Source organism: Callithrix jacchus, chromosome 2 (assembly GCF_049354715.1).
Source record: "Callithrix jacchus isolate 240 chromosome 2, calJac240_pri, whole genome shotgun sequence".
Taxonomy (NCBI): domain Eukaryota; kingdom Metazoa; phylum Chordata; class Mammalia; order Primates; family Cebidae; genus Callithrix; species Callithrix jacchus.
In genome coordinates, this window is record NC_133503.1 from 19,823,794 (window position 1) to 19,840,688 (window position 16,895).

Genomic DNA, 16,895 nt, shown 5'->3' on the forward strand with positions numbered 1-16,895 from the left:
GCCCTTTGTAGTAATTCCCCTGCCTTTTTTGTTTTTCTGTATCCATCTTTCCCATTCCAAATACTTGGTGTAGAGTCAGATTTCACCTTGAAAGCCAGGGCTCCAGTCCCGGCTTGCTGCCATGCTCTACTACTGCCCTCAGTCTTGACCTTGACCTTGTCTTCATTTATTTCTTTGATGAGGAGGGGAGACAGAAAAACACGCTATAATTCTTGAATCTACTTTTTATTAAAAAACAAAATGGAGAAAATAAACTATAGCAGAAACATGAGAAAGGAAAAAGTGAGTCTTTCTTCACCCTTTGTCTCCATCAGTAACCATATTCATTTGGGCATATTCTTCCATATTTTTAAGGCAAAAAGATTCATCAGTTGTGTAAACTATTATTATCCCTTTCCCCCTCCTCCTTTGAACTTAACTACATAGGATTCTCCTCTGATAAGTAATGTAAGCTCCATGACAGCAAGGATTTTGACTGCTTCATTCATTGCTATATTTCTGGAGACTAGAATAGTGTTTGGCACGAGGTAGGTGTCAATAAATATTCACTGAATGGGCTGGGCATGGTGGCTCACGTCTGTAATCATAGCACTTCGGAGGCCAAGGAGGGCAGATCGCTTGAGGCCAGGAGTTCAAGACCAGCCTGACCAACATGGTGAAACCCTGTCTCTATTAAAATGCAAAAATTAGCCCGGCATGGTGGTGCACGCCTGTAATTCCAGCTACTCCAGTGAGTATCTAGGCAGGAGAAGTGCTTAAACCCAGGAGGCAGAGGTTGCAGTGAGCCAAGATTGTGCCACTGCACTCCAGCCTGAGCAATAGAGTGAGACTCTGTCTCAAAAAAAAAAAAAAAGTACACACACACACACATTTTTTTTTCACTGAATAAACAAAAGGACATGAATCCTCCTTCCTGTCAGATCAACTAGGAGTTCCATGGAGCCAGGGATGTGTCTATTTGGTCCCCTTCTGTGATCCCGGCACCAAAGAAAGTATCTGGCACACAGTAAACACTTAGTAAGTATTTGTTGAATTAGCAAAAAAGCTTAATGATAAAATCACCTAATTCTTTTTTTTTTATTGCATTTTAGGTTTTGGGGTACATATGAAGAACATGCAGGATTGTTGCATAGGTACACACGTGGCAGTGTGATGTGCTGCCTTCCTCCCCTTCATCTATATCTGTCCCTCCCCTATTTCCCCCCAACAGACCCCAGTGTGTGGTGCTCCCCTCCCTGTGTTCATGTGTTCTCATTGTTCAACACCCGCCTATGAGCAAGAACATGCGGTGTTTGATTTTCTGTTCTTGTGTCAGTTTGCTGAGAATGATGGTTTCCAGGTTCATCCATGTCCCTACAAAGGACATGAACTCATTGTTTTTGATGGCTGCATAATATTCCACAGTGTGCCATATGTGCCACATTTTCCCAGTCCAGTCTATCATCGATGGGCATTTGGGTTGGTTCCAGGTCTTTGCTATTGTAAACAGTGCTGCAATGAACATTCGTGTGCATGTGTCCTTATAGTAGAACGATTTATAGTCCTTTGGATATATACCCAGTAATGGGATTGCTGGGTCAAATGGAATTTCTATTTCTACGTCCTTGAGGAATTGCCACACTGTCCTCCACAATGGCTGAACTAATTTACACTCCCACCAACAGTGTAAAAGTGTTCCTGTTTCTCCACATCCTCTCCAGCATCTGTCTCCAGATTTTTTAATGATCACCATTCTAACTGGCGTGAGATGGTATCTCAATGTGGTTTTGATTTGCATTTCTCTAATGACTAGTGATCATGAGCATTGTTTCATATGTTTCTTGGCCTCATACATGTCTTTTTTGTAAAGTGTCTGTTCATATCCTTTGCCCACTTTTGAATGGGCTTGTTTTTTTCCTGTAAATCTGTTTTAGTTCTTTGTAAATTCTGGATATCAGCCCTTTGTCAGATGGGTAGATTGCAAAATTTTTTCCCCATTCTGTTGGTTGTCGATTCACTCTAATGACTGTTTCTTTTGTCGTGCAGAAGCTGTGGAGTTTGATTAGGTCCCATTTGTCTATTTTGGCTTTTGCTGCCAATGCTTTTAGTGTTTTGGCCATGATTCTTTGTACTCGCAGCCGTGTATTGGCATAACACTATAATCAACCATTCCCTTATTGATTGTAAAAAATCTCCGCAAACACCATTGCAATGATCAGCCTTGTACATATACCCTTGTTTAAAGATTTTTGATAGGATAAGAATCTCTTTGATGAGGACGATTGATCTGCTTCAAATGTGTCCTGAAGTTTCTTCTTACTAGAATTTCATGACTTTAAGACACTTATGGGCTGAATGCGGTAGCTCACGCCTGTAATCCCAGCACTTTGGGAGGCTGAGGCGGGTGGGTCACATGAGGTCAGGCGCTCAAGACCAGCCTGGCCAACATGGTGAAACCCCATTTCTACTAAAAATACAAAAAGTATCTGGGTGTGGTGATGTGCACCTGTAATCATAGCTACTTGGGAGGCTGAGGCAGGAGAATGATTGAGCCAAGATTGAGCCATTGCACTCTAGCCTGGGTGACAGAGTGAGACTCTGTCTCAGAAAATTTTTAAAAAGACACTTAAGGTTAATTTTTTTAGCCTGTACGAGAGCTGCTGCCTATAATTAATTTTGCAAAATGATTTCCCTTACATAACTCCCTAAAGAATGCCAGTGCCTGCCTCCCAAAACTATCTAGATGCAGCCCAAACACTCTCATTCACACAAGACTGTCAGAAAGACTTCTAGAAACAGACAGGCTGCTTACAGCCTTGTTGGCCAGCATCTTCGACATGCAGCACTGTCACAGCTTGGTCATTACCTGGGGAGGAGCAGCTTTTAGGTGGTGATAGGTCCCTATTGTTAATTCATTCCCTATGTGCTGAGGATGGCTCAGAAGAGAGGGAAATAGACAAAAGAGAAAGACACCAACAAAGGCCTGAGCTGAATGATGTTGAGAAACACAGGCCACTCTGGCCTGGATAAGAGTGAATACAGGAGCTTCCAGGTATGTGTGAGTTCTCTAAGAAGTGAACTTGCAGAGTCACACTCTTATCCGAGCTCTGTAACGGAAGTCTTCCAGGAAGCTACCTTTCTGCTTATTTATTTTTTTCGCTCCAAAAAATATTTAGGCTGGGTGCGGTGGCTCACACCTAAAATTCCAGCACTTTGGGAGGTCAAGGCAGGGGGGATCACTTGAATCCAGGAGTTTGAGACCAGCCTGGCCAACATGGTGAAACCTTATCTCGACTAAAAACATACAAATTAGCCTGGCATGGTGGTGCATGCCTACAGTCCCAGTACTGGGGAGGCTGAAGTGGAAGGATAAATTGTGCCCAGGACATCAAGGCCACAGTGAGCCTAGATCAGGCCACTGCACTGCAGCCTGGGCAACAGAGTGAGATTCTGTCTCAAAAACCAAACAAAAAAAAGGGTAAAAAAATTAGTAAGTTTCAATTGTGTGTCAGAGTTGTGCCAGGCACTGGGGGCAACAATAAACAAGACAGAGCAAGTCTTTACCACCTTGAAATTGAAGTTTAGGGATCACTTTCCATGTAAGGATTCAACGCTGGCAATATAGATGAAAGCCTTTGCCTTCTTTCCAGCAGGAAACAGAATTTGTGTCCCAGTCACTGCTTCTTCTTCTATGAAAAATATAGCTTCAGTTTGGTCCATGAATAGAGAAGTTGGTCAGAGATATTTTCTTTCTAGTGCACAACAAGCAAAATTTGGCGATACACATGGATTGAATGCACTTCCTTTTTCTCCGGGAGCTCCTGCCACATCTCAGGCCCGCAGGTCAGTCTTTGTAAGAGGCAAAAGAGAGCTGTGTGCTGGCACTTACAGTTGGGCAGGTAATGCTCAAAGAAGCCTAAAGCTCAACATTCTGAGGGAATCTTCAAGATCAAGGTAGACCCGGTCCAGTCATCTCTTCATCATTTAAGGATCACTGGCCAGGTGCGGTGGCTCATGCCTGTAATCCCAGTGCTTTGGGAGGCCAAGGCAGGAGGATCACAAGGTCAGGAGTTGGAGACCAGCCATCCCAGCTACTCGGGAGGCTGAGGCAGGAGAATCACTTGAACCCAGGCGGCAGAGGTTGCAGTGAGCCAAGACCATGCCACTGCACTGCAGCCTGGGCAACAGAGTGAGACTCCATCTCAAAAAAAAAAAAATTTTTTTTTTTTTAAGACAGGGTTTCACCATGTTGGTCAGGCTGGTCTTGAACTCTCGACCTCAGGTGATCTGCCCGCCTTGGCCTCCAAAGTGCTTGGATTACAGGCATGAGCCACTACGCCCAGCCAAAAAAAAAAAAAAATTTTTTTTAAAGGCAGATCACGAGGTCAGCAGTTCGAGACCAGCTGGCCAACATGGCAGAACCTGGTTTCTACCTAAAATACAAATATTAGCTGGGTGTGGTGGCACACACCTGTAGGCCCAGCTACTCGGGGTGCTGAGGCAGGAGAATTGGTTGAACCTGGGAGGTGGAGGCTACAGTGCGCTGAGATCATGCTGCTGTACTCCAGCCTGGGTGACAGATCAAGACTCTGTCTCAAAAAAAAGGATCACAGATCTCTGAAAATCAGTGGCCCCTTTAGACTTTCTGTGCCAAAAAAGGTATGCATTCATCTCAGTTTTCCCTAGTTTATCTGAAGTTTCATGGATATATGATGTGCCCAAATTTCCTGGAGCTCCAGAGACTCCATGTCAATAATTCCTAGTGTATATAAAAACTGTTTGAGCTCTAACATCCATGATTAACAGTCTCTGAGTTGGGTAAGTCTGTTGGCTTAGATACAGAGATAATGACATGCCTGTTTAAATTCAGTGCAGGTCACAGTTGAATTCCCATGTGAGTCATTTTCTGAAAACGGGAAAACTCTGCTCCATGGCAGTGGACAGAACCTCTAAAACCTGTCAGCTGACACAGCTTATAGTTTTTGAAAAAGGCAATACCAAACTCAAAAATAAAATGGTTGGATCTACGGCATTGCAAAGCGGCAACCCAAAGGTTGTGAGGGTTGCTGCACGCTGCTGACTGAGCAGTAATACTCACTGGACTCCTCCATTTCATATACGTTCTCCTCAATGGTATAAATATTTTCTTCTGAGCGAATCCCCTCTGCTGCTGCATTTGCCAACCCTGAGGGAGGGAGGTTGGCCAAAGTGATGAGGCTGTGGAAATAAAGTGTCACAGGTGAGTTAAGCATTTCCCAGGTAACATGGAATAGAGTTAAGAGACTAAGCTTTCCCAAAGAGACAGCAGCTAAATACAGTGCGTGATCGTTGACCAGATGCTGAACAAGGGGAAAAGCCAAGAAACAGCAATAAAATACTATGGGGAAGCAACTGAGAAAATTTCCATTAATTTTAATTTTCTTAGGTATAATAACAGCATTGTGATATCTGAAAGAATATATTTATTTCTAGGAGTTGCAGGCTGAAGTTTACGTGAAGTGTCAAGATGTCTGCAATTATGTACACATTATTTAGATTTTAAAAAAATGGGCTGGGCCCGGTGACTCACGCCTGTAATCCCAGCACTTTGGGAGGCTGAGGCAGGCAGATCACCAGGTCAGGAGTTCGAGACCAGCCTGGCCAATATGATGAGACCCCATCTCTACTAAAGACACAAAAAATTAGCCAGGTGTGGTGGCACATGCCTGTAATCCCAGCTACTCAGGAGGCTGAGGCAGACGAATTGCTTGAGACCAGGAGGCAGAGGTTGCAGTGAGCTGAGATTGCGACATTGCACTCTAGCCTGGGCTGTCTCAAAAAAAAAAAGTCTCCAACATTCTTAAAAATGGTTCAGAAAAGAATTATGCATATAGAGAAATAGGTAAAGCAAAGTGTCAAAATGTCAAACGAGGAGTTTAGATGAAGAGTACTGTTATTCCACGTACAGGTTGATGCTTCCTTATCTGAAATGCTGATGACCAAAAGTGTTTCTTTTTGTTGTTGTTGCTGAGGGAGAGTCTCACAACTGTGAGATTCTATCGCTCAGGCTGGAGTGCAGTGGTGCCATCTTGGCTTACTGTAACCTCTGCCTCCCTGTTTCAAGCAATTATCCTGCTTCAACCTCCTAAGTAGCTGGGATTATAGGCACACACCACCACGCCTAGTTTATTTTTGTATGTTTAGTAGAGATGGGGTTTTACCATGTTGGCCAGGCTGACCTTGAACTCTGACCTCAGGTGATCCACCCACCGCAGCCTCCCAAAGTGCTGAGATTACAGGAGTTAACCACCAGGCCTTGCCAAGAAACGTTTCAGATGTCAGATTTTGGAATATTTTCATTATATATACTTACGAGCTGAGCATCCCTAATTCAAAAATCCAAAATGCAAAATGCTCCAATGAGTATTTCCTTTTAGTGTCATGTCAGCACTCAGAAAGTTTCAGATTTTGGGCTGGGCACAGTGGCTCAAACATGTAATCCCAGCACTGGGAGACCGAGGTGGGCAGATCACAAAGTCAAGAGACGGAGGCCATCCTGGCCAACATGGTGAAACCCCATCCCCATCTCTACTAAAAATACAAAAATTAACCAGGTGTGGTGATGCATGCCTGTAATCCCAGCTACTTGGGAGGCTGAGACAGGAGAGTTGCTTGAACCCAGGAGGCGAAGGTTGGTAAGCCGAGATCACGCCACTGTACTCCAGCCTGGGCTACAGAGTGAGACTCCATCTCAAAGAAAAAAAAAAGGAAAGAAAGAGAGAGAGAGAGAGAGGAAGTCTCAAGTTGTCTATGCTGGTCTCAAACTCCTGGGCTCATGTGATCCTCCCACCTCAGCCTCCCGAAGTGCTGGGATTAGGCGTAAACCACAGCACCTAGCCCAGAGACCTTTTTTTTAATCCGAACATATTACATTCCATTCATGTGCCAAATATCACTAAAAGTCTAAAAGCTAGGCCAGGTACAGTGGCTCACGCCTGTAATCCCAGCAATTTGGGAGGCTGAGGCGGGTGGATCACGAGGTCAAGAGATCGAGATGATCCTGGCCAACATACTGAAACCCTGTCTCTATTAAAAAAAAAAAAGTCTAAAAGCTAGTAAGTTCTGTAAGCTATATCTATTTGAAATGGATGGGTGTGTGTGTGTGTGTGTGTGTGTGTGTGTGTGTGTACTCAGTAATTAAGGTTAAGCCAGGAGTCTATAATAGACTCGTAGTTCTCAGCCCTGATTGTTCACTAGAATCACCTGGAGAGCTTTTAGAACAATACCTGTGCTTAGGCCTCATCCCCAGAGATTCTGATTCAGTTCCTCTGGGGTTGGCCCTGCATTAGTACACTTCAGTGCCTGGGTGATTCTAATAGGAAACCAAAGTTGAAAATGCTTGGGCTGGTTTACAGAAATGCTGAGAACAGATGCTGGGTTTCCTGCTCATTTCTGTAATGCCAAAGTCCAGCCCAGATCCTGGATATAATAAGATCTCAATCTGCTGAAGATTCAGTTCACTGAAAAAACGATTAATATTGAGATAAATAAGCATGTTGTATTATTAGGGAGATAAATTCTATACCTTAACTTTAGAACTAAAGAAGCTAGAGGTATCAGGAAGTAAACACAGCAGCATGTTATACTTTCACTTCATAATTAGACCTAGAGAAAAAGGAAATATAAGCTGATCCCAAATCCCCAGGGCAGGACTCCTCAGATAAACATCAGACATATTAGAGTAGGGACCTCCAAGACTGTCCCCTTTCCCCAACTCCATTCCATTATTCTTACCTTAAGTTCTGTAACTTCGCCTTGCTATGAGAATACCCTAGGTAGCGGGGAAAGAAAAGTCAAAATAAAAATGCCTTCATAAAATAGGTGGGACAAGCAATCAAACAGGCTCACGCATTGTGTAGGGAAATCTGCTCTCACCTTGGATGGAATCAAATGACACTCTCAGTGTGTGCCTTAGATAATTATCTGGACTGTGCTAGAAAATAGTAATAAAGATGCATTTTTCTTATTTAACAGATATGATGAGGCCTCTACTGTGCGTCCGGCAGTTTGCTAGGCACAAGGAACACGAGAATGTAAAGCGGACTGTGAGCCCTAATTTCATGACTTGCGTTCTCCCTCAGGAGACCAAAGCTTTACTCCCGACCTGAGACCAGCCTGACCAACATGGAGAAACCCCGTCTCTACTAACAATACAAATTCAGCCGAGCATGCTGCCACACATGCCTTTAATCCCAGCTACTCAGGAGACAGAGGCAGGAGAATCGCTTGAACCCGGGAGGTGGAGGTAGCAGTGAGTCGAGATCGTGCCACTGCACTCCAGCCTGGGTGACAGAGCAAGACTCTGACTCAAAAAAGAGAAAACAGTAAATAGGAAAAACTAATTTCAAATTATGATGCATTATAAAGGAAACCAACATCATACTGAAACAGGTAATACAGAGGTTGGTCAGGGAAGAACCTCCAAAGATGACCTTTAAGCTCATTTCTGAAATGAGTTAGCCAAGTAAAAAGCAGAAGGAGCATTCCAGAATGAGAGAGCCCCTGGTAAAGATCTTGGTGAGTGTCTGAAATGGAAAACATGGCTGGACTAAGGGACTGACCCAAGATTAGGTCTGAAAGGTAAACTGAGGCTAGGTGCAATAAGACCTCTCCAGCCATAATAAGGAGTTTCGATTTTATTCTGGGATCTGTAGAAAATCTTATATTTCCTTGAAGGGCAGAGATATGATCCTTATTTGTTTGGGGTTTCTTTTAGCAGCTGAAAACAATACTTTCTCATCATTTGAGAAATGTATCTCATCATTTCTGTGTTGTGGTCAGGAGTCCAGGTGTGGCTTACTGGGTACGTCTGGATCAAGGTCTTTCATGATGTCTTTCAAGGTGTCTTCTGGGGATGCAGTTTCAAAAATCTGAAACTTAAAATTTTTCTTTTTCTTTTTTTTTTTTTTTTTGAGACACATTCTTGCTCTGTTGGCCAGGCTGGAATGCAGTGGCAAGATCATAGCTGATTGCAACCTTGAACTCCTGGGCTCAATGGATCTACCCATCTCAGCTTCCTGAGTAGCTAAAACTATAGGTGCACACCAGCAAAGCTGAATAATTTTTTTTTTGAAACGGAGTCTCACTTTGTTTCCAGGCTGGAGCGCAGTGGCATGATCTCGGCTCACTGCAACCTCCGCCTCCCAGGTTCAAGCAATTCTCCCGCTTCAGCCTCCCGAGTAGTTGGGACTACAGGTGTGTGCCACTATGCCCAGCTAATTTTTTGTATTTTTAGTAGAGACAGGGTTTCGCCAATGTTGGCCAGGATGGTCTTGATCTCCTGACCTCAGTCCGTCCACTTTGGCCTCCCAAAGTGCTGGGATTACAGGTGTGAGCCACCAAGCCTGGCCTGCTGGATAATTTTTTTTTAATCTTTTTGGGCCGGACACAGTGGCTTATGCCTGTAATCCCAGCACTTTGGGAGGCCAAGGCAGGCGGATTTCTTGAGTTCGGGAGTTCAAGACCAGCTTGGGAAACATGGCAAAACCCCACTTCTACTAAAAATACAAAAATTAGCCAGGTGTGGTGGCACGTGCCTGTGGTTCCAACTACTTGGAGGCTGAGCCAGGAGCACTGCTTGAACTCGGGAGGCAGAAGTTGCAGTGAGCCATGACTGCACCACTGCACTCCAGCCTGGGCAACAGAGCCAGACTGTCTCAAAAAAATTATTTTTACTTTTTTTTTTTTCTTTTTTTTCAGAATCTCAATATGTTGCCAGACTGGTCTCAAACTCCTGACCTCAAGTGACTCTCCTGTCTTGGCCTCCCAAAGTGTTAGGATTATAGGCATGAGCCATTGTGCCCAGACATTGATTTGGGTTTTAATATTGGATTTGAAGGAGGAATAAAGAAATGAGAAGATAAATTAAGTAGAGAAAATGCTGCTTTGGAGTAAGATAATGGCCAAAAGAGATGCAGTATAATGAAAAGACTTTAGATATATTTTGGAGAAAGACTGTAGGAATCTTTTTCATTGTTGTTTTTCTTTGAGACAGTCTCCCTGTGTCACCTAGGCCGGAATGCAGTGGCAAGATCATAGTTCACAGCCTCAAACTCTTGGGCTCAAGTGATCCTTCTGCCTCAGACTCTTGAGTAGCTGGGACTACAGGTATGTATCACCATACCCAGCTTTAAGGAATCTCAACATCTAAGGATCAGGCAAAAGAAGCACTGAAGAGCAAGGGCCAATCAAATAGGAGAAGGCCATTTTAGAAGCCAACAGAAGGAAGACTTTCTAGAATAAGTGATCAACTTAAAAGTTGACTATAATAAAGACAAAGGTATCAGGCCGGGTGCAGTGGCTAATGCCTGTAATCCTAGCTCTTTGGGAGGCCAAGGCGGGAGGATAACCTGAAGTCAAGAGTTTGAGACCAGCCTAGTGAACATGGTGAAACACTGCTTCTACTAAAAATACAAAAATTAGCCAGTTGGTGCATGCCTGTAATCTCAGTTATTCAGGAGGCTGAGGCTGGAGAATTGCTTGAACCCGGTAGGCAAAGGTTGCAGTGAGCTGAGATTGCATCATTGTACTTCAGCCTAGGCAACAAGAGTGAAACTCGATCTCGAGAAAAAAAAGAAAAAGAAAAGATAACGGTATCTATTAATATTTAAGTTAGAAAAATGGGCCGGGCGCAGTGGCTCACGCCTGTAATCCCAGCACTTTGGGAGGCCGAGGCGGGTAGATCACTAGATCAAGAGATCGAGACCATCCTGGTCAACATGGTGAAACCCCGTCTCTACTAAAAATATAAAAAAATTAGCTGGGCATGGTGGTGCGTGCCTGTAATCCCAGCTACTCAAGAGGCTGAGGCAGGAGAATTGCCTGAACCCAGGAGGCGGAGGTTGCGGTGAGCCGAGATCGCGCCATTGCACTCCAGCCTGGGTAACAAGAGCGAAACTCCGTCTCAAAAAAAAAAAAAGAAAATAAAAGAAAAATGAAGGTCATTGGTGTGACCTTGACCATTTTCATGGTGCTTTGGAGTAGAAACTAGATGATGGTTGGTCAAGGAGTGTAGACGGATAAAAAGTAGGGACAGCTAATTTGAAAAATACAGCTGTGATAAAGAGTTGAGACATGGGAGCAGCTGGAGAGGAATGCATGGACTAGAACATAAATAGAAAAGGAGAGATATGACTCAAAAGAAAGGGATAAAAAGAAGGATGAAGTCTTGGCCTAGGCAATGGAGATGAAACAGCCCTTTGGTATTTCCTCAGTTAGGGAGAGGGGCAAAGAAGGTTTGAGCAGCCCTGAAGCACGATGGCCATCTAAGAGGGTTTACTAGAAAGACGGAAGATTGTGGCGCATTACTGGGTGCCGATTTGTTTTTGTGAGTTCATGACTTAAAAAGCTGTCACCCTGATTTTCATATTTTCTCCAGCAATTCCCAGGGAAAAGACTGGAAACTAAACAGGACTTTCTTATCTGTTCTTCTCGGTCACCATGTTTTTTGGAGTGGCATAAATGTATGTGTACAAAGTATCAGATTTACTCCATGCTCCGTTACTCTTTATACAAATTAGAATAATTTCTAATATGTATAAATCATGGTCCCTAATATATATATAAAGTGGTCTCTAATATATATAATAGTAAAACTCAAAGTTTTACTTTGAGCCTTGGCAGAACTCAAAAAAAGTAGTGGATATTATCATTGCTCCTTAATATTCCCTAGGCCATTTTCAAAATACTTACAGGAGGCCAGACACAATGGCTTATGCCTATAATCCCAGCATTTTGGCAGGCTGAGGTGGGAGGATTTCTTGAGGCCAGGTTTCAGACCAGCCTGAACAACATAGCAAGACCCCATCTCTATTTTTAAATATGTATATATTCATCATGCCTATAATCCCAGCACTTTGGGAGGCTGAAGTAGGAGGATCGCTTGAGCTCAGGAGTTTGAGACCAACCTAGGCAACACGGCAAAACCCCATCTCTAACAAAAACCAAACAAAACCTAGCCGTATGTGGTGGCCCATGCCTGTAATCACAGTTACTCAGGAGCTGAGGCACAAGAATTGCTTGAACCCAGGAGGCAGAGGCTGCAGTGAGCCAAGAATGCACCACTGTACTCCAGCACCTGGGTCACAGAATAAGACTGCCTCAATAATAATAATAATAAATAAATTATATATATATATGTATTCATGTGATCCATTCAAAAATTCCATGGCTATCTCTGAATAAATCCAGGTAAGTGTGGGTGGGGTAGTTTCTTTTTCTGAATAATCTGTTTAACAATAATGGCTGAAACCATAATGGTGAGGAGCAGGAGAGCCCTGGGTTCAAATCCTATATCTATCAATTAACTGTATAAATGCAGACAAGTGACAACCTTTTAGCACGCTGATTCTCCATTAGAAACATATTAGTGCCTGTCTCATAGGATAGTTATGAGAATTTAATGCACGTAAAGCACTTGGCAGCTTCAGTCTGCAGTTAGCAGGGTGATCAACTCATCCCTGTTTTTCTTGGACTGTTCCAGTTTTAGCCCTGGAAGTCCCAAATATCTTAGGAACACCCTTTAGTCTTTTTCGTTTGTTTGTTTTGTTTTGTTTTTGAGACAGAGCTTTGCTCTTGTTGCCCAGGCTAGAGTGCAATGGCGTGATCTTGATTCACTGCAACCTACACCTCCCAGGTTCAAGCAATTCTCCTGCCTCAGCCTCCGGAGTAGCTGGGATTACAGGCATGAGACACCATGCCTGGCTAATTTTGTAATTTTAGTAGAAATGGGGGTCTCATCATGTTGGCCAAGCTGGTCTTGAACTCCTGACCTCAAATGATCCACCCGCCTCAGCCTCCCAAAGAGCTGAGATTACAGGCATGAGACACTGAGCCTGGCCTGTTTTTTGTTTTGTTTTGTTTCCTTTTTAAAAGGATAAGTAACTTTTTAAAAAAAAATGCTATGTGCTAAGTACCATGATGGAGGAAAACATTCTGTAACACCAATCATGACCCAGTGTTAAAGAGACTTGAAATCTACTCCCAAAGAGCTATGCCTGAGAACCCAGTAACAGACAAGTGCACACCAGGAAGTGTCTTTTTGTTGCTGTGTTCCCTAACAAACCTAGACATATTAATGAGTTAAAGAGATTAGTTTTCTTAACCAAAAATAAGAGAACAGTTACTGGAATCAGCCTGCCTGGATTTGAATCCCAGTTCTGCCAGGTACTGATGTTGGAACCTTGAGAAGGCAGCTTACTCTACGCTCGACTTCCCTCCACTGTAAAATGGGAATGGTACTACTCCTTATCTTGTAAAACAGTAATGATGATAAAATGTATGTAAAACATTTAACCCAGTGCCTACCTGACACACGGTAAATAGTAAATACAAATTAGTCCGTATTGTTAGAGTTTGGATGGACAAAAGGGTTTTTAGTCTAATCATCTTTAAGTATAAATATGAATTTGCATTTTTATCTAGGTTTTTAATGGTTCCCATTTAAGAATTTGTTATCAGAGGGAGAGAGAAACAAAAAGACTTACATTTGAAAATTAAAGCACCAAAGATAAGAGCCAGAGCCAGCCCAGCAGAGACCCCTGCTCCGATGTAGACGCCTATTCTGATAGTTGTTCCAGCGTCCTGTAACTCATTGGCCAGTGTGGAGAGTTGCTATAGAAACACAAACAGGATTTAAGCAGCAAAAAGCTAGAAATCACTTGTGCACTCAGTCTCATGATTTGTGAATTGGACCATCCCTTTTACAACATCACAGGATCACAGGGTTCTTGAAATCACCCTTGATCTGTCATCGTGTAGTCAAGACTCAAGCCAACCTAAGGAAGGGATTCGCTTAACCTTTGGAGTTAGCAAGGAAACAAAATGTGCCCTTCTGTGTTGTGGGTGGAGAAGGAGCTCTTAGTAACAGACCCTTTCCCTGTCCCTAGAGTGAAGTCTTGTTGGTTCAAGATCCCCTAATATTCCCCAGTTTTATAGTAGTCCACATTTGGTCTCTTACTGTGAAACCCCTAATTTTCACAAAAAGACAGTGATTCAGTAGCCAAGACTTTATAGCCAGACAGTCCTGAATTTAAATCCCAGCTCTGAGGTCAGGCACAGTGGCTCACACCTGTAATCCCAGCACTTTGGGAGGCCAAGGTGGGCGGATCACCTGACATCAGGAGTTTGAGACCAACCTGGTCAACATGGTGAAACCCCGTCTCTACTAAAAAGACTAAGAGAGGCATGGTGACATGTGCCTGTAATCCTAGCTACTGGGGAGGCTGAGGTGGGAGAATCGCTTGAACCCAGGAGGCAGAGATTGCGGTGAGCTGAGATCGTGCCACTGCATGCTCCCCTGAACAAAACAAAACAAAAACAAATCCTAGCTCTGCCACTAAAAATCCTGTAGAGTTATCAGGAAAACTAAGTGACAGAAAATATAAGCAGCAAATAGCACTCCAGCCTGGCAAATAGCACACCGCTGCATTCCAGCCTGAGTGACAAGAGGGAAACTCCATCTCAAAAATAAATAAGTAAATAAACAATAAACAGTCACTGTAGGCCAGGCTCATGCCTGTAATCCCAGCACTTTGAGAGGCTAAGAGGATCACTTGAGGCAAGGAGTTAAGGACCAGCCTGGGCAACATATTGAGACCCTATTTATACAACACACACACACACACACACACACATGCGCGCACACAAATAATTATAAACATTTTTAAAACAATGATTTAAGGAATTTAAATCTTCCATTTATTCAATACACATTTACACATTTATTCAATACACATTACTCCTGCAATAACAGGAGTCCTATATGCAAGGTATTGGGCATTAAGCATTGTGGGCATATAGAGGTACTTAAAAAGCACTGTTTGATTGCAAAGAGAGACGGAGCAAAGACAAGTTGCTGAGCATCAGTTGTGAATACACAAGCAAGAAACTGAGTCAGTACTTAGAATATTCTCAGGAAAAAAAGAAAAAAGAGAAAAAAGTTAAAATAAAAAAACTGAGTCAAATGAATGCGGACTCCTGGATATGTCCCCAAGCAATTTTTTTTTTTTTTTGAGACAAGGTCTCCCCCTGTCACCTAGGATGGAGTGCAGTGGCATGATCACAGCTCATTGTAGCCTCGACTTCCTGGGCTCAAGCGATCCTCCTGCCTCAGCCTCCCAAGCAGCTGAGACTATAGGTATGTGACACCACACCTGGCCAATTTTAAAAAATTGTTTGTAGAGACAGGGTGTCACTATGTGGCCCAGGCTAGTCTCAAACTCCTGGTCTCAAGCAGTCCTTCCTTGGCCTCCTAAGGTGCTGGGATTACAGGCAGGAGACACTGTGCCCTGCCTCCTCAAAGAATTTTTAAGTCACTGCTGCAAGTTTGCTTTCTAGTGGTATTTTTTTACTCTTTTTTTTGAGACAAAGTTTCACTCTTGTTGCTCAGGCTGGCATACAATGGCACAGCCTTGGCTCATTGCAGCCTCCACCTCCTGGGTTCAAGTGATTCTCCTGCCTCAGCCTCTGGAATAGCTGGGACTACAGGCACACACCACCACACCAGGCCAATTTTTTGTATTTTTAGTAGAGACGAGGTTTCACCACGTTGGCCAGGCTGCTCTCAAACTCCTGATCTCAGGTGATCCACCCTTCTCCACCTCCCAAAGTGCTGGGATTACAGGGGTAAGCCACTGTGCCCTGCAGGTTTTTATTTTATTTTAATAAGGTAGCAGGGACAGTAAAATTAAGATTAAGGTACGGATTTATTTATAGTTAAATATATAAACTCTTGGCTTTGAATATTTCTGACTGGCATCTTATGATATATAAAGAGGTAAATTTAAATAATCTTTCCCATTAGGACTGCAATGGAATCAAGCAGAAAGGTATTCTAGGGAGATGAAGAATCTTTGAACCTTCCACAGGGTAGGCAGTTGTGAAATTGAAGAATAAGAGGGACAAAATGCTAATGTTTCTTCTTGTGGTTTTCAAGCTTTTACTGTGTGTCAGGCACTTTACATACACCACCTCAGTCCTTCATTACAACAAACCTATGAGGTTAGAATTTCATCAACATGTTACAGCCTAGGAATCTGAAGCTAAGAGAACTTAAGGCTTTTTACCCCAAGAAAAGGGTGGGCATGAAGGAAGTCTAAAGCCATACTTTTTTTTTTTTTTTGAGACAGAGTTTTGCTCTTGCTGCTCAGGCTGGAGTGCAAGGTGTGATCTCAGCTCACGGCAACCTCTGCCTCCTGGGTTCAAGCGGTTCTCCTGCCTCAGCCTCCCGAGTAGGTGGGACTACAGGCGCGCTCCACCACACCCAGCTAATTTTGTATTTTTGGTGGAGACAGGGTTTCACCTTGTTGGTCAGGCTAGTCTTGAACTCCTCACCTCAGGTAATCTACTCACCTGGCCTCCCAAAGTGCTGGGATTACAGGTGTGAGCCACTGTGCCTGGCCCTAAAGCCATACTTTTCCCTTCCAAGTTGAGCACAACATAGCTCACAACAAAAGGTTACTTACTGTGAGATTTTTATCATGGAGGATCTCCAGTGTCTGTGTCTCTGCTATAAAGAGAGAGAGAGAGAGAGAAAATAGCCAATAGAATAGTTAAGAATGTTTTCCTTTATCTAAGGTTTTTTTCATTTTAAAGATACCTATGATCCTATTTGAAACAAATTCTACTCCATACTCTTTACAATAATTAACTGGGAGACCAACAAAATTTACTGAACACCCAGGAATCAACATTAGGATGGTCACATTTTTTTCATCTAGATAATAAACCTACTATTTCATGAAATAGAGACTTCTGCCAGGAAGTTTTACATTAAATATGTGGTTTGTTTTGTCCACAGGATCCTAGTGGGTTCTACAAAATCCAGCAATATTGATAATATTCAGGCATTATTTATTTATTTATTGACATGGTGTCTC

At 43.1% G+C, this 16,895-nt stretch overlaps 2 protein-coding genes across 14 annotated transcripts in view; one reads left to right on the plus strand and one right to left on the minus strand.

Moving 5' to 3' along the window:
* IQCE (IQ motif containing E) overlaps positions 1–8,340 on the plus strand; it is an 84,833-nt gene extending 76,493 nt beyond the window's left edge. For 6 of the 8 annotated variants that reach the window (XM_078358554.1, XM_078358559.1, XM_054249041.2 and 3 more), the window contains one exon: positions 7,993–8,340. In XM_078358554.1, the coding sequence (XP_078214680.1) occupies positions 7,993–8,126 (134 nt within the window). In that variant the 3' untranslated portion in view covers positions 8,127–8,340. Of the gene's footprint in view, positions 1–1,091; positions 1,295–7,992 lie in introns of those variants that run through there. The other 2 variants (XM_054249027.2, XM_078358539.1) reach the window with 1 other exon arrangement.
* Positions 1–16,895, minus strand: part of HAVCR2 (hepatitis A virus cellular receptor 2) — a 64,687-nt gene that overhangs the window by 37,297 nt on the left and 10,495 nt on the right. Inside the window, exons 4-8 of one of the 6 annotated variants that reach the window (XM_078358580.1) lie at positions 16,482–16,525; positions 13,503–13,629; positions 7,753–7,789; positions 5,078–5,196; positions 1,917–3,668 (exon numbers count right to left, since the gene is read on the minus strand). In XM_078358580.1, the coding sequence (XP_078214706.1) occupies positions 3,568–3,668; positions 5,078–5,196; positions 7,753–7,789; positions 13,503–13,629; positions 16,482–16,525 (428 nt within the window). In that variant the 3' untranslated portion in view covers positions 1,917–3,567. Of the gene's footprint in view, positions 1–1,916; positions 5,197–7,752; positions 7,790–13,502; positions 13,630–16,481; positions 16,526–16,895 lie in introns of those variants that run through there. The other 5 variants (XR_013530577.1, XM_078358583.1, XM_078358581.1 and 2 more) reach the window with 5 other exon arrangements.